The sequence below is a fragment of the Ursus arctos genome, unplaced genomic scaffold, assembly GCF_023065955.2.
Source record: "Ursus arctos isolate Adak ecotype North America unplaced genomic scaffold, UrsArc2.0 scaffold_4, whole genome shotgun sequence".
Lineage (NCBI taxonomy): Eukaryota > Metazoa > Chordata > Mammalia > Carnivora > Ursidae > Ursus > Ursus arctos.
In genome coordinates this window covers 17,709,844-17,733,029 of record NW_026623056.1, presented here as the reverse complement: position 1 = coordinate 17,733,029, position 23,186 = coordinate 17,709,844, and the positions used below count along the sequence as shown (strand labels likewise).

The following is a 23,186-nucleotide window of genomic DNA, read 5'->3' as shown; positions in this document are numbered from 1 at the left end:
CCCCAGTTCACCCTCTCCCTCTTTTCTCTGTTGTGGAAATCCTGCTTATCTTTAAGGTAAACTCAAACCCTGTCTCCTCCGTGAATCCATGCAGTGTGGGACCAACTAGTTTTGTACCCAGGTTGACTGGGATTCTAATCTTGACTCTATTGTTTACATTTGGAGTCCTCTGGCCACCAGGGGGATACATTTTCATTTGTGGATATGATCGCCAGCCTTGGGTTTATGAATGTCTTAATAGTTGGAGGCCTTAGTGATGCATGTTTTCTAGGATACCTAACAACCCCTCTTATTTTTCTTAAAATGGTTATACCACTACCCCACAACTCACTTAAAGTAAAGAGCCTTATCAATAATAGAAAGTTACTGCCATGGGGCACCTGGGTGGCTTAGTCCATTAAGGGTCTGCCTTCCGCTCAGGTCATGATCCCAGGGTCCTGGAATGGAGACCCACGTCAGGCTCCCCACTCAGCGGGAGGCTGCTTCTCCCTCTGCTCTTCCCTCTGCCCTCCCCCTGCTCACTCTCTCTCTCAAATACATAAATAGAATCTTAAAAAAATAAAAAATAAAAAACTGTGGCCACGGCCAAGACTGCCACCTTCCTGTGGGATATTCCAAAGATCAGTTTAACTGATACTTTAGAATTAACTGATACTTTAGAATCGCAGGTTCATGGCTTGGAACAGGCACAGCAGACCCAGAAGTTATGATGAGAAATTTTACCATAACTGGTTAACAAAATAGCTGACTCTACCGCCAGAGCCATCAAAGACCAACAAAGAGCTTGAGATGTCCTAGCTCAGGTGGTCCTCGACAACAGTAATCAGGGCTCTCTTTTGGGAGATGTCACTTAATCTGAGACTCAGATTTTTCATCTGTTAAATAAAGACAAAAATACCAACCTTGAAGGATTGTTGTGAGGACTGGGGATAATGGGTATATAGTAGGCGCTCAATAGAAAGTACTTATTTCTGTGGTCACTATGACCATCCCACCGCATTTGAGTGGAGCACTGGCTGTAGCTGCTTGGTATCACAGCTGGGGGTGGACAAGAGTGTCTTGAGCGTTAGACTGCAAGCTCGTTAGAGGCAGGGCTCGTGTATCACACCCGGATCTCCCAGCGCCTGGCAAAGAGCCTGCAAATAAGCAGAGAAAGAGACAAAGGTAAACGTGGGAAAAGACGCGCAGACGCAAGGAGGGTAGACGCACCGCGGAGCTGCTGGAAGACAGGTTTCCGCTGGAATCTCGACAGCCGGGTTCAGTCCGCGGAGCCCACTCCAGGGGCGGGGCCTGGTCCAGGGGCGGGGCTTGGCGCGGACCCCGCCCCGGTCCGTCCACGAATGCGCTCCGCAGGCGTAGGCCGCGCGCAGCCCCGGCAGGGAGCTGCATGCAGGTTCCTCTGCGGCTCGGCGTGTCTGGGAGCGGGCGCCGAGATGCGCCCCCTGCTCGGCCTCCTGCTGGTCTTCGTCGGCTGCACCTTCGCTCTGTACTTGCTGTCGACGCGACTGCCCCGCGGGCGGACGCTGGGCTCCGGCGAGGAGACCGGAGGCAGGTGCGTGTTGGGGGCCGTGGTTCGAGTCCGAGGAAGGGAGCCAGGTCGGAGGAAGGGGTCTGGGAGTGGGAGATTTGGTGCCGGGAGCGGGGGCGTCGGGAGCGGGGGTTCGGTTCTGGGACTGGGGACCGCCGGCGGGGTGGATGGGAGTCGGGGCCCACGGCTGCGCGGTGTGCAGTTTGGGCGCGCGATCCGTGGCTTTGCACGCAGGGCGGGGATTTGCAGAGGGAAACGCGGCGTCGTATCCCGGCGGCGCCGGGTCGCGCACCTCTGTCGTGGCGGTGGCGTCTCCGCGGGAGCCGGGAGCCGTGTGCCCGTCGCCTTCACGGGCCCAGCCCTAGCCCGCATTTGCCGCTGACCGTCGCCCCGGGGTGGCCCCGCAGCCTCCCACCTTCGTCCTCCCCACCCCATTTCACTTCCATCAGTTCTGCCCTTGGGACTTGCAGGCATTCGGTCTTCAGAAGTGTTGCATGGACCACTTTAAATTATTCACGAATTAATGATCAGGTCCGCCCCTCCTCCTGGCTGTCTCTACTTTTCGCCTTCTCCTGACCGACGGGGTGGGGCGGGAGACAGCACCGCCGGGCTGATTCCCGGGGAGTGTTGCATCCGTTTATAAAGGTTATGGAAGTGTGCCTGGCACAGCCTTGCGTTGTTGGCAAGGATGTTACTGACATTTGAATATGAGGATAACTTTTCAGTTACAGTTTTCTTCTGCCCTAGTTGAGAAGGCTGTGCTGTGGGTGTCAGACACACTAAGAGAAACCTGTTCGATGACAACTAGGGGGGTTTGCTCATAGTTGATCATCGATGGATTCAAGGGTTACTCTTATGTCAGAGGCAAGGTAGCCTTTACACTGTATCCCTTGTACAGGGTTCAGAAGGCACTAAGGGCCAGATAAAGAGAGGGGTGAAAATGCAGCCTCTTTGAGACGGTTGGTTTCAAGCCTGACATGTTATCAAGAAGCTTATGTTTATGGTATGGGATAGATATACTTTCCTAGAGAATCTTTAATTGGCTTGTTAGCGACTGATAAAACAGTATTTTATCTAGCAACTCAGGAGCACTGTGAAGTTTCAGTTGTCCTTGGCCTGAAGCTTGTGGGGGAGGGGGTGTTCCATGAAGGGAAGGCAATTTAGGACATTTAGTTCTTGCCTGAAAATGAATCCGTTTGCCTCTTAAGAATAGATCATAAAACCTGAACTAAACGGGCACTTACCACTCATTTCTCCTATAAGGAAACCGAGGCCCAGGGACTAGCCCGAGGTCACACTGCTGGATAGCGGTAGAGTTGAGATGTTACCCCCGTCTCGCTTCCCAAACCAGGGCTCTTCCGTCTGCCTCTGCTCTGTGGTATCGGGTCACCCGTCACCCCGGGCTTCCATTATGTTTGTGTTTGCAGCAAACCAGATGATGGGCACAGTTATAAATCTACTTTGGAAACAAGACACAAGTGACTTTCCTAGGTACTAGGCCGATCTGGACTCACGTTTCCATGTGCTTTTCCAAATCTGCAGGTCACTGTGGTTCCCCTCAGACCTGGCGGAGCTGCGGGAGCTCTCCGAGGTCCTTCGAGAGTACCGGAAGGAGCACCAGGCCTACGTGTTCCTGCTCTTCTGCAGCGCCTACCTCTACAAGCAGGGCTTTGCCATCCCTGGCTCCAGCTTCCTGGTCAGTGCCCCGCCTTCCTTCTGAACCCGCCAGGAAGCCACCTTCTGTCTTTGTAGAGGGGCCCTTAGGCTGCAAATCACACAGTCCAGAGGAAGACGACTGTGGCAACCATCTGTCAAAAGCCTCCCCCGGGTCCAACACTGTCCTAGTTGCTTTACTGACCTTATTTAACTCTCCTGGCAGCCTTAACACGTGGGCATCATTGTCACATTTTACATAAGGAAGCAGTGCCGTGAGAAGCGACTGTCCGAGGTGACAAGGTGAGGAGGGGCAGAGCTGGGGCCTGAACCCATGTCTAGCTCCAGAGTCTGTCTCTCCTCTCAGGTGTGCTGCTTTTGTTTCCACGGCCTTGATGGCTCTGCGCTGTCCCGGAGACACACACACACAATCCGGGCTGGGTCAGCTGTTCCTGCTCAGAGCTTCCATAAGGTTCTGCCTTTTGGCACTGTTTTCCATTACTTTTTGAAAACCCGTGTTCTCCACTAGTCTTTGAGGTCTTTGAGAACCAGGCCCATTCCTGATTCTCAGCTTTGTGTTTCTTTGCCCGGCTCGGGGAAGGGCCTTCACAAATGTTTGATGAACAAATGCAAGTTGTTGATGGAGCTGTTAGGCTGGACAGGCTGGGGAGACCTCCCTGCGTGGGGAGGGGGTGGGGGGGACCAGACGTTCTGATTTCCCATGCGCCCCCCACCGCCCTTGGAGCCGCAGTGCCAGACCCGGGCCCACGCTGTCGCTGTGGGCTGCTTCTCTTAGTTGCCGCCGAAGTTCTCGGGAAGAACCTTGCCGTGCTCCCTGTAGCATCTTTAGGCGTTTCATGTGAATGTGTGTATATTTTAGGGCATGGGGTGGGTTTGAGTCTCAGCTGCGTAACCACGGGCAACCCCTTGAACTTCTCCAACCCTGATTCCTCATCTGGAAAATGGAACTACTCCTGCGCATTGTGGTGTGGACGATTAAATGGAACGGTGTGTGGAGAGCAGCTGGCTTGGCGACGGTGCCTGGCACACAGTGGCCCTCAGCACTTGTTGAATGACTAAGTGACTGAGCAGGAGACCCCGAAAGCTTCCTTCCGCCCTGCTTTTGTCTCCTACCTTGGCATCTCTTCTCTACTCCAGGCTCGGGCTGGATGCCCGTAAGCAGTCTCTTTGTTGGAAACCGGAAGAAAAACATGCCCATGTCAAGAGAGACAGGGAGGTGTGTGGTGCTTGCAGTCAGGGACTGACTTTTTGGGGTGCCCCTATAGCTGCTTTCCCTCTTTTTTTTTTTTCTTTTCTTTTTCCCTAAAGTAGGCTCCACGCCCAACATGGGGCTTAAACTCATGACCCTGAGATCAAGAGTCAGAGACTCTACCAGCTGAGCCAGCCAGGCGCCTCCCTGCCTCCCCTCTTGAGCTGATGCCTCTTCAGGGCAGAGAGTCAGATGCTACCTGGGACCGAATCCTGTCTCTGCCTGCTGTGAGCTCTTCCCGGGAGAATGGTGTGAGGATGGCATATGACACAGGGTCGTAGTAAGGATGAAATAAGACATGTATTCAAGCACTTCCCACAAAGTAGGTGCTCATCAGACCCCCACCTTCTCACTTGGAAGTTCCCCTTCTACTTTCTCTCTTGGGTCCCATATTTGGTAGGGTGACATCTACCAGCCAAACTATTTAGGACGTATATGTTCATTTTTCATTTTTGTTAATCTAAGACTTTTTTGAGTGTCAGCTAGAGCTCTGGTCAACATGGAGCCCCCAGTGCTCTCTACCACATAGATGGAATTCTGGCAAAAAGCAAAGAAAGAGGATGTTTTATATGGCTTGTGTGGTCTTACTGAAGGAAAGTTCATGGGTTATGTTCCTTTAAAATGGTAACAGTAACGTGTGAGTTGCGTTTCTCCCTTCTTGGAGCACTAGTGATCACAGGACCTCCCACAGGCCATGCAGCAGGTCCGGGGGCTGTATAGGCATGTTGTCCCAGAGAATGTTCTCCTGCCTTCTGAAGTGTTCATCCTCATCCCTCTTTGGAAGGTGAAGAGACCAAGGCCAGGGGTGCAGTTCCCAGCCCTGTCATCATTGATCATTCACGCCTTTAGAACGGGAGTTGGGTTTCGGTTGGGAAAATCACTGGAAGAGGAGGGAACCTATGACTCCTGGGCTCCAGTACAAGGTGACTGGTAGCCACCAGATATTCTAACGGCCGAGGGGTTTGTGTTGTTTTTGCAGAATATTTTAGCTGGTGCTTTGTTCGGACCCTGGCTGGGGCTTCTGCTGTGCTGTGTGCTGACGTCCGTGGGCGCCACGTGCTGCTACCTGCTCTCCAGTATTTTTGGCAAACAGCTGGTGGTCTCCTACTTTCCTGATAAAGTGTCCCTGCTGCAGAGGAAGGTAAGGGGAGGGACCGCAACTGAGTGCCGGGCCCCCTGCGAGTCCTGTCAGGGCCCTGAGGGGTGTGCAGGCAGGAAGTGGCCACCGTGCTCCTCCACCCTGCTTTGGAGCTCTTCGGGCTCCTTCTGGTGTGTTCATGAGGCACAAACCTGGGATCAAATTCCAGCTTCATCATTACCAGCTCTGTGACGTTGGGCAAGTTCCTGCCTTCTCCGAGCCTCAGGTACTGCCATTTTAAAAATGAGGAAAACGGGCGCCAGGGTGGCTCAGTTGGTTAAGTGTCTGCCCCTGTCCCAGGGTTCTGGGATCAAGCACAGGTTGGGCTCCCCGCTCAGCGGGGAGCCTCCTTCTCCCTCTGCCATCCCCCCTGCTTGTGCTCATACTCTCTGCCAAATAAATGAATAAGATCTTAATTTAAAAAAATGAGGAAAATAATCTCTACCCTGGAGGGTTGTTGGAAGATTCAGGAACAGAATATGCGAAGTATCTAGAAGAGTGCTCGGTGCTGTCAGATTTTCAGTATCTAGAGATTCTTTCTGCTTCTTAATGGCCTTGTCTTTTCTGGCTACAGGTGGAGGAGAATAGAAACAGCCTGTTTTTTTTCTTACTGTTTTTGAGACTTTTCCCCATGACACCAAACTGGTTCTTGAACCTCTCAGCTCCGATTCTGAACATCCCAATTGTGCATTTCTTCTTCTCTGTTTTGATCGGTAAGAAGCTGGTGGGGTAAGTCTGAGTCTTCAGCAGTATTGTGCTGGAGGCCTGCCCTGGGTTACCAGCCACATGGGCCTGCGCCTGCCTCTGAGAGCCCGGGTTTGTCAAGAACAGTGTCAAGCCTGGCAACCTCAAGTAATTATTCCTGATTTCAAATCTGCTCAGGGTTGAACAGAAAGCCCATAAAAATACTTTTGGGAAAAGTAAGGATTGTTCATTCCACAACGTATTTAGTGCCTGTTGTGTGGCCAGCAGTGTGCTAGGCACTGGAATTAGAAGCGTCATCTGTGGAAAACCAGTGATTTGGCCCTTAGCAAGGTCCCAGGAAATGCTAGCAGGAAAGTGGAGCTGGAGTGAGGGTGTGTGGCTGAAGAAAGGGCGGAGGCTGAAGAAAGGAGCAGAGCAGAGGACTTCCTATCTGGCTCCCACCCCAGTTTTGATTAAGATCTGCCTTGAGAAGAGCTGGTACTGATAAAGTTCCTTCTTGCCTTTTGACCTCCATGGGCCACCTGGCCAGAAGAGGGGCTGGGACCAGAGCAGTGTTTCGCAAAGTCTGGGCCTTGGGTCACCTTTATCAGCGCGGTAATGTGCGAACAGCCTGTAAAGTCAGTGACTGTTGTTTTCTCCACACTGGAAGTAAACCACCCTCTTTAAACCTAAAGCAAGGATTGCCTCTCCTAAACCTACTTTAGAGCATGGAGAGAAAGACTGACTACTCAGGGACTCTAGGTCGAACATAACAAATCTGTGGTTGAGCAGCTGCTATTAATAGGGAATGCTTGAGAGAGAAATTGAGATCTTAAATCAAAGCAAAATCGACTACAGCTCATTCTGGTTATACTGGCTTTCAGACAAAGTGCCTTCGTTCCTCTGTCAGCAGCTTGTAATTACCTAGATGGCAGGAGGCTTGAAAAGACTCTGGAGACCGCGGTTCCAGTCCCTTCCCAGACAAGCTGTGTGACCTTGAGTGCTCTGTGATCTTGAGGCATCGTCTGCTGTAGGGGAGGAACGGGTTATCAGGGTGTCCCAAACCAACTAGTCTCAGGAGCGGGGGTCAGGGTTTTCCTTCAGGCTCAGGTAACCAGAATCTCTGGGGGGAGCCCAAGGATGTGTTTTTAATAGCTTCCCCAGGGGATTTTATTATACAACCAGCCTGTCTGGCCACCAGTCAGGCTTCTGGGATCCAGTGGATTTGATGACCTCTTAGACACAGGGTGGAACGCGAACGTAGTGCTATTTCTAAGAAACATGTTTTTATCTTATGCATATTATAAATCTCATAATGCTGGTGCCTCTCATTACTTAGGCTGTTGGGTGCTCAGAACCCAGTTTGGGGACACTTCTAGCAAATGGATGAAACTTACACTTTTTCATACTAACCGTATCCCCGGATTTCTTTTATTCTTCATTTTGTGTTTCCTATTAAAAAATTTTTATCTTATTGTAGTGCATGTATTTTTTGTAAATCATCTCAAGTCTTTTGTTGAGGCAGTTTATGGGAAGTGAGGAAAGGAGGAGGAGGAGTGGAGAGGGGAAGGAGGTAACGTCCTTAGGGGTCAGGAGTTGGGCAAAAAAAAATCTGGAGTCACAGTTGTGCATTCCTGGGGACGTTTCTGAAGGATTACTGTTTTTCATTTTGCCCCAAGTAACAGGCTCTTTCCCTTTTTTCCAGGTTTGGTGCCGTACAATTTTATCTGTGTGCAGACAGGCTCTATCCTGTCGACTCTTACCTCTCTGGATGCTCTCTTCTCCTGGGAAACGGTCTTCAAGCTTTTGGCCATTGCCCTGGTGGCCTTAGTTCCTGGAACCCTCATTAAAAAATTTAGCCAGAAGGACCCGCATTTGAATGAAATAAGCAAGGCTAATCATCTAAATAGTAGAAAGGACACGTGATCTGCGTTTTTTGTTTGCCTGGTCCCTGGACTCTGTTGCTTATTTGTGTGATGGTGTGGTCTTCTGCAGCCCCTTGTTGTTTTTAATTACCCTCAGCAGGTGATTTGGACACACTTAATTGTGTGCAGTGTTTTCATGAAGGACATTCTGTGCTCTGGGAGGGGAATTGTATCAATTCCTCAAACCATTCCTGGCTTAGCATGACAGTCTGTGAGACGGTTGGCCTTCTAGAAAATCCTATTTATAGTCTATTGAATAACAGGGAACTCAAGGTGGTCTGTTGTGTTTGCCTCTTGCCAAGCCCTGAGCTGCCTTAGGAGATGCTGACTGTCCTCGTCCGGAGTGCCTCTCTTGCAAGGTGGTAGAGGCTGTTGTGACAGGTGTTCTCCTGTTAAGTCCCTCGTAGGTGTTCTTGGTGTAAATGGTGACGTGAACCCACATCACTGGCATTACCCTTCATCTTGTTAGTCTCTGGAAGCGTGTCCTGTACTACTTTTTTGCTGATGACCTACCTCGTCCGTAAACCAAGGGAAACAAGCTGACTGCCCCGAACTTGCACGTACAGCTCAGCTGCACATTGATCTCTGTGATGCTCTGTGTCCACATGCATCAACATTACCTTACATGTCAGATCTCTTAGTTGCATGTTCTGATAATTAAGCGGATTGCAGATAGACTATTAAATATGAATGCAGCAAACTCTAGGTTATGGGTATGTTCTGGAGAAATTCTTACCTGTTTGGATGGGGCAGGGTCCTTGACTCACTTGAACCAAATGACTATCAGTACATTTTCTGATCTGTCCTTTCTGTGTGGGGCCTCTCTCCATCGTCCTGCTAGGAGAATGGATTCGGTACACTCAGCTATCAGCCAGTGTACCCTCTGTATTTTTTTCATGTTGTCATTTGTCAAGAGTAATTGAGAAATACTTTTATCTTGTAATCCAAAGAGGAAACCTTGGTTTTGGCTTATGTCGTTGTGTTACACTTTAATGATTTGTAGCTGCCATTGCTTCTTGTAGCTGCAGTGTTGAACCCAGTTGCAGCTGGATTAATGCTGCCAGGGACACAAGGACCTTGGCATCTAAACTGACCAGCTCTGGGATCCCAGGCCTACAGGAGTAACTCATCATTTCTTACCGGAACTGTTGCCCTTGGGTGTCGTCTGCTGGGTTTTGATCTGGCTTGGACAGGAGTCTTGCCAAGCCTTTCACTTGGGTCACTGTTCTACCTGCATTCCTCAGAATGCTCCTGTTCTGTAGGAAGCCTGAATTCCCAAGCAGTGCTTTTGGGACATGGTATGATCCAAAAAACACAACAAGGACTTCATTTTTAAAGATGTGTTGCTTTAAAAGAAACTTGGTAACAAGTGGGGGTGAGGAGAAGGCTGTGAAATCTGGCTTTTTGTGTTCTGGAGGAGGAGAAGGGAAGTGGAAAACCAGCGTTTTCTCCACTGTTGCGAGGATGTGCCCTTTGCCCTTCACAGGATCCTTGTATTTGTCTCTCTCCCTCTTCCCCCATGATTTTGCTACAATGTGCCTTACCAGTTGTGAGTTTACAGGTAAAGCAATTTCCCAAATAAATGGATATAAATGTTCTGTGTGGTGTATGTTGACCTGTTGCTAACTTTCCATTCCCCTTGCCAGTGGGATCGGGATTGGCTGAAAAGCAGACGATCCAAAATGGTGTTTTAGCTTTCCACTCTCAGGAGGCCTCTTACCACTGTGATTCTTTGGAAGCCAAATTTTTGTTTTCACCTTTTTCTTCTCTAAACTCACTTTATAGTGGTGTCACTAATAACAGAGGAGGAACTACAAGATGGGCAGCAGGAAAGCTGTGGGAAGGCAGGAGGGCACCTGTCCAGGCTGTGACAAAACAATCAAGAAGACACTATGAGGAAAGAAAACAATGGTTTCCCTTCCTTCTGTGGGTGTGTCTGAAACAACAGCCACAGAAACCAGCTTCTCCACACCTGGCTTTCCTGGCTGCAGCACACCCTGACAGGTCCTCCTTTCCCTCAAACTCCGACAAGTGCCAAGACCTGTGGAGGCAGCTTTCAGGACACACACAGCACCTTAGGAAAAGACAGGACCAGAAACGAGTGCAGCACACTTTTTGTTTAATTCCATGCATTGCTTTGCTTCGATCGTCGCTCTTGTTGCCCTCACCGTACAATTGCTCAGTACAAACAGAGCTGGCATCAGAAACCACAGGGAGCAGGGGACTGACGGCACTGGAGACCCGGGGGAGACAGATGAGAAAGCTCATTTTGAGACTTAACCACAGAAAACAATTTGCTTCAAATTGACGGGAACTCAAATTATTGCAATAGAGAATCCAAGTGGGTCTTCCCACTTCTGGAGTCTCAGAAGAGGGCGCTCTGGAGATGGAGAGCCACCCAGGTGATACGGTCCCTAGGGGACCTCTTCCTAAGAGCTTGCACATTCTGACTGGGGCCCCTCTGCATAGAACCATTGGGGGACCCTCTCTGCCAGCCTGGGGCCAGGAGCCCGCGTTCCCCTGAGCGCTGTGAAGTGGCTCCAGAGAGTAAGCCTGGGCTTCTGCCGGAAGTTTCCTTAGAGCAGCCTTGCATCCACGTAGGGGCTTGTCTTTGTGAAATCCTGCCACGATACCCTCATCATGTGACAGTTAAGCCTTACCCCAACTCGTTTGAGGTAACCCTGTTGCTCAGAGTAGTGCTTTGAGAGCTCCCCTCTTCTGCCACCTGTCCCTGAGAAGTGTTCCAGGTTCCAGAAAGGTCTTCCACTCAGCAACCTCGTTCATTTCAGTCTGAATAGGTGCTTGTAGTATTGGCTGTAGCATGCAAATAAGCCGACTAATGTAATTCTTATGCGCTAGTCCAGGAGGTTGGGACATTGGTGGTAGGCGTATACTAGGGCATTTATTCTATGAAATCAGCAAAGAAGAAAAATCTTGCTGCCTGGAAAGGCACTAAATTCATACTGACAGTACAAGTCAAAGTCTTAAAAAGAATATCACATTGTTTTGGTGCATCAGCCTCAGAGTCTAAGAAGCAAGTAACTGGGACTTAACACATTAACTTTGTTCATAGAAGGGAAGGGAGGAACATGCTTACTGAACACAAAGAAATGATGTAAATGAAGAGACACTTCGGAATTCCATCCATCAGTGATTGGAAATTATTCAATTGGAATTGTCATCCAAAAGGGCAGTGGGTGGAAGCAAGTGGCCTTTTTCCTGCCAATGGTGCTGACCCCCCAACAGCCACAGGGTGGGCTCCATAAGGAGGACACTGGTGTGATCCTGTCACTCTCCCTTCAGGGCTAACTCAAGATATCAAACCACCCTGAGAAAATTAATTAATGAGCTTATTAGGGTTGGGATGCCAAAACGGATCTCCCCTTCCACACCAATTCCAATCAAGTGGTAGTTGTTCCCAGTGCTCTGTCGTGAGAGGTTCTGAGGCTGTGTCCAGGCGGGGTAGGAAAGAATATGGCGGTCAATAAATAACATCAGTCTTGGGTGTTCAGGGTGGAGGTGGTAGACGGCGGTATGCAGTGGTGTTTTGGTTTCCGGCTTAGTGGAGGAACAAAACAGCACACTATACTGCAGAGCAGGGCAGGAATTCCTTGGATTCGAACTATGTTCTATTCTGGAGAATTCAGTTCCAGGAAGTTCAAGTGGGAACATTTTACGAAAAGGGGGAAAACTTGAGACAAAAGGGCGTGGAGATAAAAAAGTAAATTATTTGATCAATAAGGATGCATTCACACGGAAAGGATGTCAAAGCTTCACAGCAGGGGAGGGCATTTAAAATTGGGCTGGTATCAGGAAAATCCAACACCATCATATCTATTACTTGGGGTAAGAGGGAAATTTAGTACAATGAGGCCCTGAAATGTATGTCCAATACTTATTAAGTCCCACTAAAAAAATCCTTAATTCTATAAGGATGATTTGTTGAGATGAAAGTTTTTAAATATCTGAAATTCAAGTAGGCTGTACCAAGTCATCTTACGACAGAGCTAGCTAGCATCTTTACCCTTTTTGAGTAGGAGCTCACACATTCTTGCAAACAGGTCGAAACTTCACTGTCGGTAAGATCTATTATTTCAAAGTGGATGTCGGCTTCTCAGTCCCTCTGCTAAGCAATTTTAATGGGAATTGTTATCAGAGGACATGATCTAGAAATAGATGAAAATCAGAACCAAATGTTCATCTGCAACACAAATGAAAACTCGTGATCTTGCAGTCAGTCAAAAACAGATGCTAAATCAATGTGAACGCTCATCCAAGGGGGTTAAACTTTCAGTCAGAACTGAAGCTTGAAATCACAGTCTTGTGAGGCTCCTTACAGCGTGTTGCGCAGTCCTGAGGACTGACGAATCGGCTCTTCGATTCCCTGAGCTCCGGATGCAGCACTCCTCAGATGACTGGAGTTGTTCTCAAAGAAACACACACTGATTCACAACTGTCCTGGTTAGCTCAAGGCAGGCAGTGAAGGGCAAGGCTGGGCTAGAGAAGGCTTTTAACCTAGACTATGGACACTGTTGTCTTCTGAAGCCTCTAGTCACTTCTACTAAAAATAAAAATAAAAATAAAAAATGTTCAATGTGGAACTTTATTCAACTCTTGACAATACAGTGAATGACTAAAGATTCAACACTGTCTATGATCCTAACATGCTGATAACAGTAAATCCAGATAGATATATGTGGCATTATCATGACAGGCAGTCAAGAAGGAAATTAAAAAAAAAAAAAAGCAAAATTATGAGGTATCAGGTGTGGGTTTTCTAGGAAGACCACCACTGAAATGTGTAAGACAGAAGCTGACCCTCATGTTTCTCTTTTGCCACTAGAGGTGGGCAAGAACTGGACGAGCTGACATGTGTTTTACGTTGGAGAGAAAGAGGATGTAGACTTGTAGCCTCTCTGTTTCCAGAAGTGATGAAGCAGAGAGATTCACAGTACAGTGTGGTCTAAAGTCCAAGGATGGAAACTATGGCCTTTCAAGGTACTTTTCCAGCTCTATGACCCTCTAAGTGACTAGGCCTCTTTCTAGAATTTCTCTAGTCTTTTACGGGATGACATCACAGCTAGGTATTTTATGTCAGTGGCATGACATATATACCATATATACCATATATATATATTTTCAGATGTTTCTCTATTCCCAGCCAGGAGAAAAAAAGGTTTTGGTGCTATGGACCCAGCAGGAAGGAGACGACAAACTCCTGCCCGCTCTCGACGCTGCCTAACCCACAGGCCCCGGGCAGCAACTCCCTAGGTCGGTTCCTCCCACGGTACTAAATAATTCTCTTTTTGCTTCTAATGTAGTCCCATGATTTTATTTCTTAAGAAACGTGAGAAAGTGTACAGCTTTTGAAGTATCTGTCCATCCGCTCAGTCATCTGCCCACCCAGGAGCTTTCCGGATCAAGTCAAAAGCACAGTGTATCCACCGGGCTCCAGGGCAGAACCCGCGCCCTCGGATGATTGTTGCTGCATACAGAAAACTAGGGAATACAACTAAGATGAATCCCAGGGAGCTCCCAAATGGCAGTTGCACTTTCATTCCTTCCTAAAGATCATAAAAAGCCATCCTTGTTCATGGTTAGCAATACACACAATCATTGCGCTACACTGTAAACCACACCTTCTGATCGACAGAAAATGAGAATGATAATTATTATAAAATAAAATAACAACAATAATAATGCCATAACTTAAGATCATTCATGTAGTCCAGCTACAGAATTTATACAAAATGGAATAATTTAATGCAAACAATACTGCTCTCTGTATAAGTTAAACATTCTCCTTCAATCCTACCTAAGAGCTATAAATTATAGACACTAAATTTTAAGTCAATGTCTCAACATAAAGTGTAAACAAATGGAGGGATCAAACAAGCAACAGGAACTGCTCTAAATCCCCTCCACCTTTCCTTTTTGGCTGACGCAATCAGTGACACCGAGAGGGGGCAACGGTTTCATCTGTGTTGGAAATAGTTTAATACCTGTACATGTAAGTCTTTCCTAACGTCCCACATGGTGCAGTGTCAAAGAGTTGAGCCATGGTCTTCAGGTCTTGAGCCTAGAGAGGTTGTCTGACAGTAACCTATCTTGGAGAAAGAGATGGAAACTAGGCCAACACCTGTTTTTATATAAAATTCTAGATAAAAATTTCCTTGAAGCTGAGGCACCATGAAATACCTTGGGGTGCTTTTCAAAGCCTATGAACCCAGAGCCAAGCAGAACCTCATGCCTTGAACAATGTCAGATCTTTCTAATTGCTGCTCAGCATCAGTTGTTCTTTCTAGAAATGTCCAAATCCAATGATTCCAAACTGCATTGATCCAGAGTGCAGTAAAATACACTTTACAAGCTGCATTTAATGAAAATGCTGTTGTGGTGGGAAAGGGGTTGCCTTCTGCAAGTTGTTTATTTTGCCTTTCTGCTGCTAGTGGTAGCCAGGCACTAAAGCTTCCCGGATAGAATGAGTTAATGAATGAAAACAAGGTGGGTGGTTTGGGGCTGGACATTGGACAGGCTCACACACATGCTAGCTGCCTTCAAAGTCTGTTCTGTTTGAATCAATATGACTCTAGTAGACAAGCAACCTGGTTCCACAGAGGGGCGGTCCCATCTTCTGCATGAAGCTGAACTGAGACACCGTGAGAATGTTGTGTCACAAATTCCACATTTGCTTTTCTAATACTGTTGTCAATCTCCTTTTTCTCTTATCAGCAACCCCCGCCTTTTCTCCTAAAGGAAGTGGTCAACAGGTGGAAAGGAAATAGGCTACAAGAAAATGGCACTTGAGTTCCAAAAATCAAGACATTGGTCAAGGTCACATATTTGTCAAGGTCAGGACGATGACGGCATTAAAAAGGGAAGTATTTGTCAAAGACAAGGTGTGATGCTCTAGGTCTCACTACCAAATGCTGCTTCAAATTTTAACAATGAAATCAGCTTCCACAGGTGTAGCTGCCCTCAAAGACCTTGGGTGCAAGTGTCTGGTCACCAGCCTTTTCTAGGCCATCTCCATCACCCATGTGGACAAGCGGATTGAACTTAATGTGCTCTGTTCACAAGTTACCTGGAATGGCTTTTCCTTTGTTGTTCTTTGTTTTCTAAAATAATCAGTCTGTCTTGCTCCGGCTCTTCTTCAGTCACTTATGGCCAAAAGAACTGGTCCCCTGTTCAAGTAGCAATAATACCTCCTGGCCCCAGAGATTCCCAAGGGTGTTGCTCCTAAATTCCACTTCTTTTCTTTCTTCCTTTATCTCTCTCTCTTTTTTTTTGCAAGAAATTATTGTCTCTCTCTATATATCATATACAGTTCACTCTTTACAGTACAAAGTGTTAAAATGTCAAACAAAAATAAATATCAATGTTACAGTAGCTAGAATATTCAATAAAATAGATCCCTGCCATTCTTGATTGAAATGTTCAGTGAGACTTAATTTCATTTGGATATTTTTTTCCAGAGATTTGCGAAGTCTCATGTTCCTGTTATTGCAGCTCATTTCTAGGGGTAAGAAAGATGGGACAGCTCTCTTCCCAGACAAAAAAGCAAGGAGAGAGGGGAAAGAGTCTGGTGGGGTGGGAAGGATTTGAAATGCCAGTAGAGTCATGAGATCTTCCGGATGGGTTTTCTTCCATTACCAAGTAGCAGAGCTGTAGTGTTTATTGGTCCTAACTGTGGCATCAGAACACTCTCCGTCGGAAGAGTCACAGTCCGATTCTTCAAACTGCATAGGATTCTGCAAAGTCGAGACAAAATAAAACCTTAATTCATTTGGGCAATCACTTAGTAAACACGTATCGGACGCCTCCCACATGACAGGCACTGTGCTGGATTGCTGGCTAAGATAAATGAGACCAGGTCCTGCCCCTGCGTGGCTTCTGGAGAAAGAAGACCTAGAAATGCAATGACGGCAGCGATGATGACGATGATGATGGCAATCACAGCAGGACCACCTCAGTTCTGCTTGCATCGTGTGGGCTAGGATCTGGGCACGGCTGTAAGTGCTTTCCGTCTAGAAATTCACCTAATCCTCACAAACACTCCAGGAGACACATGCTGTCATCACTCCCACTTGCACACAAGGGCACTGACCTACAGAGAGGTTAGCAGCGTGCCCCGTGTGGCGGGGAGTAGAGAACCCTGGCTGGGCTTGGCAGCCAGGCCGTCGGATGCCGGGTGCGCACTCACAGCCACTATGCTGTCGTGCCTCCAAAAACAGGGACTGTCCTGTGCTGTGCAGGAACTCAAGTGTCCCCTGTGCTATGAGGGCATCATCCAGGGGACAGTGAGGACATGGAGGAATGAGATGGGGTCAGGAGGAGGTCATGTTTGGACCTAATCTTCGAATGAAGGCCTGAGCAGTTCAATGTTTGTGCCTCATCTGGGAGAATTGCCCTTAGTTGAGGGAGCGCTGCGGAACTTGGTACTGCTACTTACTGCTTGCAGACACTTGTTTCATCTCATCTACTAAATGATTTTTGCAAAGGCCTTAGGGACCCAGGCATGCTCTAACCCCAGAGAGCTCCAGTGACGAGGGGAGAAGGCCCACCTCATAGCCACGTTCCTCTGCACACAGCTTGCCCAGAGACATCTGCGTCTTCACGCGGCGCACAGCGCACTCCTTGTCAGAGAGCCCGTCCGAATGCGAGGATATCTCAATGGGGATCTCTGGCGTCTGGGACAGCAGGTCGTCTAGCTTCTCGGCCAGGCGGTCCTCAAGTTTATCCGCTAACTCATCAGGACTGTTGGAGTGGTCACTGGTATTTCCCTCCTCTCCGTCAGACACAGAGAAATTCTCGGAGCTAAAGGTTGAATACGACTGGCAGCTGCTGATACAGCGATGGGGCCTAGAACCACAAAGAACCATTGGATCTTCATCACAGGCTCAACTGCTGATCCTCCCTTGTCTGTCAATCATAGCCTCGCCGAGGGGTCATCTAGGTGTCTCCCGACCCCTGAGGGAGGTTCGAATACAGACAGATGGATACTCTTTAATTTTAAAGAAGAGAAGAAAACGTGAGTCTCCCTTTTCGTTTGGTTTGTATGGTGATGTGGCTAAAACTATCCCGCAAAGCTGACGGCTACAACCGGCCTGTGGAGAGCTCAGCGGGTCTGATGGCCGCGCGCACGCGCACGCACGCACGCACGCACGACGTGCAGCTGTTTTCCCGTTTACGCACAGACCTCCCGGATACTTACAGGTAAGGCGGCCTGGGGAGATTCTGCGGTCTAACTCATTTCTCAGACGCTGACACTGGAGCCAGAGCCGGAGAGTGACTTGTTCCAGGCCACACCACCAGAGAAGGCGGAGCTGCAGCTGGGGCTGGGTCTGCTCAGAGCCCGCGCCACGTCACTCCACCCCTCCCTCGACCCCAGCTGCATGGCGGCCCGGAAGGCTGAGAGCCTTCGCCCTGTCAGCTGACCCCCGGTGGGAATGAGCTTGGAAGGAACATTCACTCTGCTAATGGCTCATTCCAGTTTAGCTCAGATGAGGCCAAATCTGTGGGGGGCAGCGGGAGGAAGAATTTGCAAAAGCTCATTTCTTTCCCATTGTTCATAAGTAGACTAGTAAATAAGAATGCTGTGAGCTTACATTGGTTTCAAAACAAAACAAAACAAATAATAAAAAGAAGACTGCCTTTTCCCTCTGTCATTGTCTGATATTTCTCTATCTCTTAGTACGAAGTGATTTTGATGGCATATGATCTGAGGCTTCCAATGACCAGAACAGGTGATAGGCTAAGTTTGGGGGGAAGGGGGAATCAAGGACACCTGAAAAGAGCCCATGTGGGAAAGGGAAATTAAAGTAGGATTCACACAACATCTCAAGGCCGATAACAGAAAGGGAGAAAAATGTTATAATATGAAAAGCAAAACCATGCAGGAAAAACATAAATATAATTTGCAGCTAAAAATGGGAGGAAGCCATGACGTGGGCCGAGTTCATGGTGTGTCATGGGAACAAGGCTGGAAGTAATGTAACTGTGATGTCAGTAGAGTGAGTTCAGAGAATGAAAAGACATTTACTTGGATCCAATCTCACTGCATAGGAGAAACCAAGGAGACAATACGGTAGCAAGAGCAATGTGGGGAAGAGAACAGATCTCATTTTTGGGCAGTGTGGGGACCCAAAATACAATTTACCAAAGGAGTCCCTTGGTTTGCAGAGAATTCCTGTTTCTGGGTAGGTACACAAGCCTTCCTGGGGGGGTTCTTAGAGCCTTACTCTTCAAGAACAGAACATGTAATCTCAGAAAAGGCTTTCTTGGAGGAAAACTAGCTTCCCTACTCCTACATAAAGGCAGCTCTTCTTCTAGAAGTAGGGGGATGTGGTCCTTCTTAAATTTAATCCTAACAGCAAAATTATTCTTTCTGGCTAGGCAGGAAGCTATTTTTAAGGCTGAGCTGAAGGACGACTAAACCTAATTAATTATACTTAATTTGAGGCATAATACCCAAAGGCATGGAGAGAGCTATGGACTGAATTGTGTCCACCCCCCACCCCAATTAATATGTTGAAGCCCCACCCCTAGTGTTACTGAATCTGGAGATAGGCTCTTAGGAGGTAATTACGGTCAAATGAGATCATAAGGGTGGAGCCATAATCCCATGGGCCTGTGACCTAATAAGAGGAAGATCTCTTCCGTTCCCTTCCCTTCTGCACCCCCTCTCTTCTGTAGCACCCCCCCCCCAGCCCTCTAAGGACACGGCAAGAAGGTTGCTGTCTGCAAGCTAGGAAGAGAGTCCTCACCAGGAGCCCTGATCTTGGACTTGCAGCCTCCAGAATTGTGAAAGGTAAATTCCCATTATTTAAGCCACTCAGCCTGTGGTACTTTGTTATAGCAGCCAGACTAATACAGGGAGGTTTGCCAGAACCCCATCAGATTATCCACAAAATAGCCTGCTCATCTCTCAAAATGCCCACTCCATTCTCAAGTGTAACCTTGAATCCATATTTATGCTCCTTATCTTGAAGTTCCTAAGAAATGAATTCTGACGAACTAGGATCTGCTGTGTATACTGAGGGGCCAAAATGTGGCAGCGGGAAAATAGGAATGGTGAATTAGAATCTCCATATAAGGTGGTTGTTCGAAGGTGACCTGTGACTGAACGGGAGGTAGGCAAACTCAGGATTTCCCCCATTCCAATGAAAGCAGGACATATGTTTGTTGGTTTTACCTCTGTCTTCGTGGAAATTCAACTTCACTATCTACTTCTCCTTCTTCCTCTTCTGAGGAGTCATCGCCACTCTGAGGAGAACAAGGAGAAAGAGTTTTATCTCAATCTGTCTCTCTCTCTCATACACACACACACACACACACACACACACACACACTCCTTGTAAAGATTTAATTATAATCAAAAGTCATTGAAAAGCAGTTTTCTGAGTGTCATCTTTAAACATATATATTTTCAGGGGCACCTGGGTGGCTCAGCTGGTTAAGTGTCAACCTTCGGCTCAGGTCATGATCCCAGGGTCCTGGGATTGAGCCCCATGGTGGGCTCCCTGCTCAGCGGGGAGTCTCCTTGAGATTCTCCTTCTCCCTTTGTCTCTCCCCCACTCGTGCTCTCTCTCTCAAATAAATAAACTCTTTAAAAAAAATAAACATATATATTTTCATTCATTCATTCTGCAACCTTTCCTCGTTGTCTATGACAGGGTCTATACTAGGTGCTGGAAGACACACAGAACTGAGTAAATGTGAGTTTTGCCCTCCAGTAGGTAAGGACTCCATGAGACTATCCAAGGTAAGTAATGGGGAGGAGAAATTAGAAGGTCTTGGATTTGGGGGCAGTCTCTTGTAATCCTTGTCATTCATGGTCCAGGCCCTGACACAGAGACTCCACCAAGAAGTGATCTTTCAGTTCTTTAAAAACCCAACAACTACTTTTACCCTTCTATGTACCAATCACCTTTTCACTAATATTATAGTTACTACGCTCATTTGCACTACTAAGGCATACATTATTTGAGGGTCAAACTACATCTTGTGTAGTGTTTCTCATTCCAACCTGAATACAAAACAGGTGCTTAGTGCATTATGGAGTCAGCATGTTGGTAAGGATAAGGGAGCTCCGGTTGGGACATACGAGGCCTCATGATTGCCAGGGCTCTGTGGTTACTCTGAAAGGCTGCATAAGTGTCTTGTCTGAGAGATGATCTTCCTTCACAGGGAAGAGTCCATCTCTCTTCGAGAACATAAGAACAAGTACACTTAAAATCAACTGTCCTTACCCACAGAATCATGATGCACTGGATTACTACCATCCATTGTGAGGTGGGTAATTGGGTCCAAGCAACTGTACCAAAGGTTGAGGATAATTTACTTTTAAAGTCAGTTTTAATATACCATTAGTCTTACCCATTTGTATTCTGATATGCTTTTTTGAGTAGAAAGGACAGGCATGGGGTTATACTGACTGCCAAGATGAGCATTTATCCGAGGCACTGTGGAAGTGGATCTCATTCAAGAGAAGTTGAACTGCCCTGTGGGAGTACTGTTCCAGTGAGGCCAAATGTATATGGTGTGCGCTCCCTGGCCTGCCAGCCCACAGAATGCAGCAAAATGGCATCAGAATGGTTCAAAGATACATGTTACTCGGGAGCAGACTGGGGTGACTGCTAAAGGGTACAGGGTTTCTTTTTGGGATGATGAAAATATTCTAAAATTGCTGATAACAGTGAAGAAAAGAACTGAGTGGTACATTTAATGGGAGAACTTTATGGTATATGAGTTATATCTCAATAAAGTTGTTACCAAAAAAATACATGTCACTGACCATATAGGGGTGGGGGAGCAGAGATCAAATGAACCCAAATTCACCACCCAAAACACAATTTAATCTCTGGGAATGCTTTGTCAGCAGCAACACTGTATGTAGGGGAGGAAATGCAGTTCTGAGACAGTAGCTCTGAGCCACAACTTTTTTTAAAAATTGAAGTATGGTTGATTTACAATATTGTATTAGTTTCAGGTGTGTAACATAGTGATTCAACAATTATATATATTAGGCTACACTTGCCAAAATAAATACAGTTATTATCTATCATCTTACAAAGTTATTACAACATTATTGACTAAATTCCCCATGCTTTTCTCTTCACCCCTTGTGAGTTATTTTGGAACTGGGAGTTTGAACCTCTTAATCCCCTTTACCTATTTCATCCATTCCCCCACCCCCCTCCCCTTTGGCAACCACTAATTTGTTCTCCATATTTATGACTATTTCTGGCTTTTTGTTCATTTGTTTGTCAGAGTCCACATGTAAATCCACATGATATGGTATTTGTCTTTTTCTGTCTGACTTATTTCGCTTAGCGTAATACCCTATAGGTCCATCCATGTTGTCATGAATGGCAAGATTTCATTCTTGTTTTATGGCTGAGTATATCCCATTGTATATATGTATTTATGTATGTATGTACACACACACATACACACACCCCACATCTTCTCGATCCATTCATCCATTGATGGATGTTTCCATATCTTGGCCATTGTAAACAATACTGTAATAAACACAGGGGTGCATATATTTTTTCTAATTAGTTCTTTTGTTTTCTTTGGGTAAATACCCAGAAGTGAAATTTCAGGATCACATGGTATTTCTCTTTTTAATTTTTTGAGGAACCTCCATACTGTTTTCCACAGTGGCTGCACCAGTTTGCATTCCCACCAACAGTGCACACAAGTTCCCTTTTCTCCACATCCTCTCTAACTTGTTATTTCTTGTCTTTTTGATTCTAGCCATTCCAACAGGTATGTCAACTTCTTTTTTTTTTAAAGATTTTATTTATTTATTTGACAGAGAGACAGCCAGCCAGAGAGGGAACACAAGCAGGGGGAGTGGGAGAGGAAGAAGTAGGCTTCCAGCGGAGGAGCCTGATGTGGGGCTCGATCCCAGAATGCTGGGATCACGCCCTGAGCCAAAGGCAGACACTTAAGGACTGAGCCACCCAGGCGCCCCTACTTCTTTTAAACGTCTAATTGACTGAAACATACTCATTTACATTTTAGACCCTTTCATTCCTTCAACTCACTCCTGATGAATGCTGACGAGATGAAGCAACGCTGAGAACTGAGTGGGTGTTTGCGCTGTGCTAAACACTTTTCATACCTAATCTTATATTTAACTCATTAGCAGGATGAGGTAACATTTTTGGAAGGTTGTTACGTGCCAAGCCTTGTTCTAAATGCTTTATATGTATTAACTGATTTAATCTTCACATCAACCAATGTGGCAGGGTCCCCTATGCACCCCATTTATAGACAAGGACACCAATGTTCATAGAGGTTCTAAGTGAAAGAGCCTTGCTTTGAACTCCGATCTCTCTGGCTCCCAGGTTCATACTCTTAACTACTATAGTAGAGTGCCTCCAAGCTAATAAAACCTAGGCAGCCAGTGCGTGAGGAGGAGAGGAACAGGTTTCAGTGATGGAGACCTCACTGGGTCATGATGGTTATTAATAAAGGCAGTGTTTTCCAAAATCCATTGGTTTTTAGAAATATTTTATTTTTTCTTAAGTAGGCTCCTCACCCAACGTGGGGCTTGAACTCATGACTCCAAGCTTGAAAGTCACATGCTCCACTGACTGAGCCAGCCAGGCACCCATCCAAAATATCTTGTGAAGAAAGCTAGATCTATGGGATATTAATAAGATGTTATTTTTAAAGCCAGTATGGCCAAATAGGTGAGGGAAAGGCTGGATTAAACGAGGAACTGTATGATTTTTTACAGCCTAGGATTTGTTGATGTGCACTAGGAATCCCCAAGAGAGGACAGAGAATACTATGTTTTTCAAACTTGTTTTATAATGGGATCCTTCCTTCTTGCAACATCCATCGGGACTAGGCTAGGGTAATTCTAATTTTGATTACATATCCCTAGTATATGGTTATTTATCTATTTTCTAAATTAGATACATTTGAATCAGCCCTCTGGTTCAGCAGTTCCCAAAGCGCAGTCTCTAA

The 23,186-nt window shown here is 46.8% G+C and overlaps 2 protein-coding genes across 6 annotated transcripts in view; one reads left to right on the top strand and one right to left on the bottom strand.

The window, feature by feature from the left end:
- Positions 1 to 1,337: 1,337 nt before the first annotated feature.
- TMEM41A (transmembrane protein 41A) lies at positions 1,338 to 9,796 on the top strand. The gene is made up of 5 exons (XM_026497304.4): positions 1,338 to 1,552; positions 3,071 to 3,224; positions 5,431 to 5,592; positions 6,164 to 6,302; positions 7,979 to 9,796. The coding sequence occupies exons 1-5, from the start codon at positions 1,341 to 1,343 to the stop codon at positions 8,197 to 8,199; spliced, it is 888 nt and encodes a 295-aa protein (XP_026353089.3). The 5' UTR covers positions 1,338 to 1,340; the 3' UTR covers positions 8,200 to 9,796.
- Positions 9,797 to 10,300: 504 nt separating this feature from the next.
- The window catches only part of MAP3K13 (mitogen-activated protein kinase kinase kinase 13), a 131,637-nt gene continuing 118,751 nt past the window's right edge, over positions 10,301 to 23,186 (bottom strand). For all 5 annotated transcript variants that reach the window (XM_057306708.1, XM_057306706.1, XM_057306707.1 and 2 more), the window contains 3 exons: positions 19,393 to 19,463; positions 16,763 to 17,060; positions 10,301 to 15,949 (listed from right to left, as the gene is read on the bottom strand). In XM_057306708.1, coding sequence (XP_057162691.1) covers positions 15,848 to 15,949; positions 16,763 to 17,060; positions 19,393 to 19,463 — 471 coding nt within the window. In that variant the 3' untranslated portion in view covers positions 10,301 to 15,847. The remainder of the gene's footprint in view (positions 15,950 to 16,762; positions 17,061 to 19,392; positions 19,464 to 23,186) is intronic.

Coding starts and splice junctions, on each gene's coding strand:
- TMEM41A (XM_026497304.4), top strand. CDS start 1,341: ATGCGCTCCGCAGGCGTAGGCCGCGCGCAGCCCCGGCAGGGAGCTGCA. Junction 1,553..3,070: donor GGCGAGGAGACCGGAGGCAG/GTGCGTGTTGGG, acceptor CCAAATCTGCAG/GTCACTGTGGTTCCCCTCAG. Junction 3,225..5,430: donor TCCCTGGCTCCAGCTTCCTG/GTCAGTGCCCCG, acceptor TTGTTTTTGCAG/AATATTTTAGCTGGTGCTTT.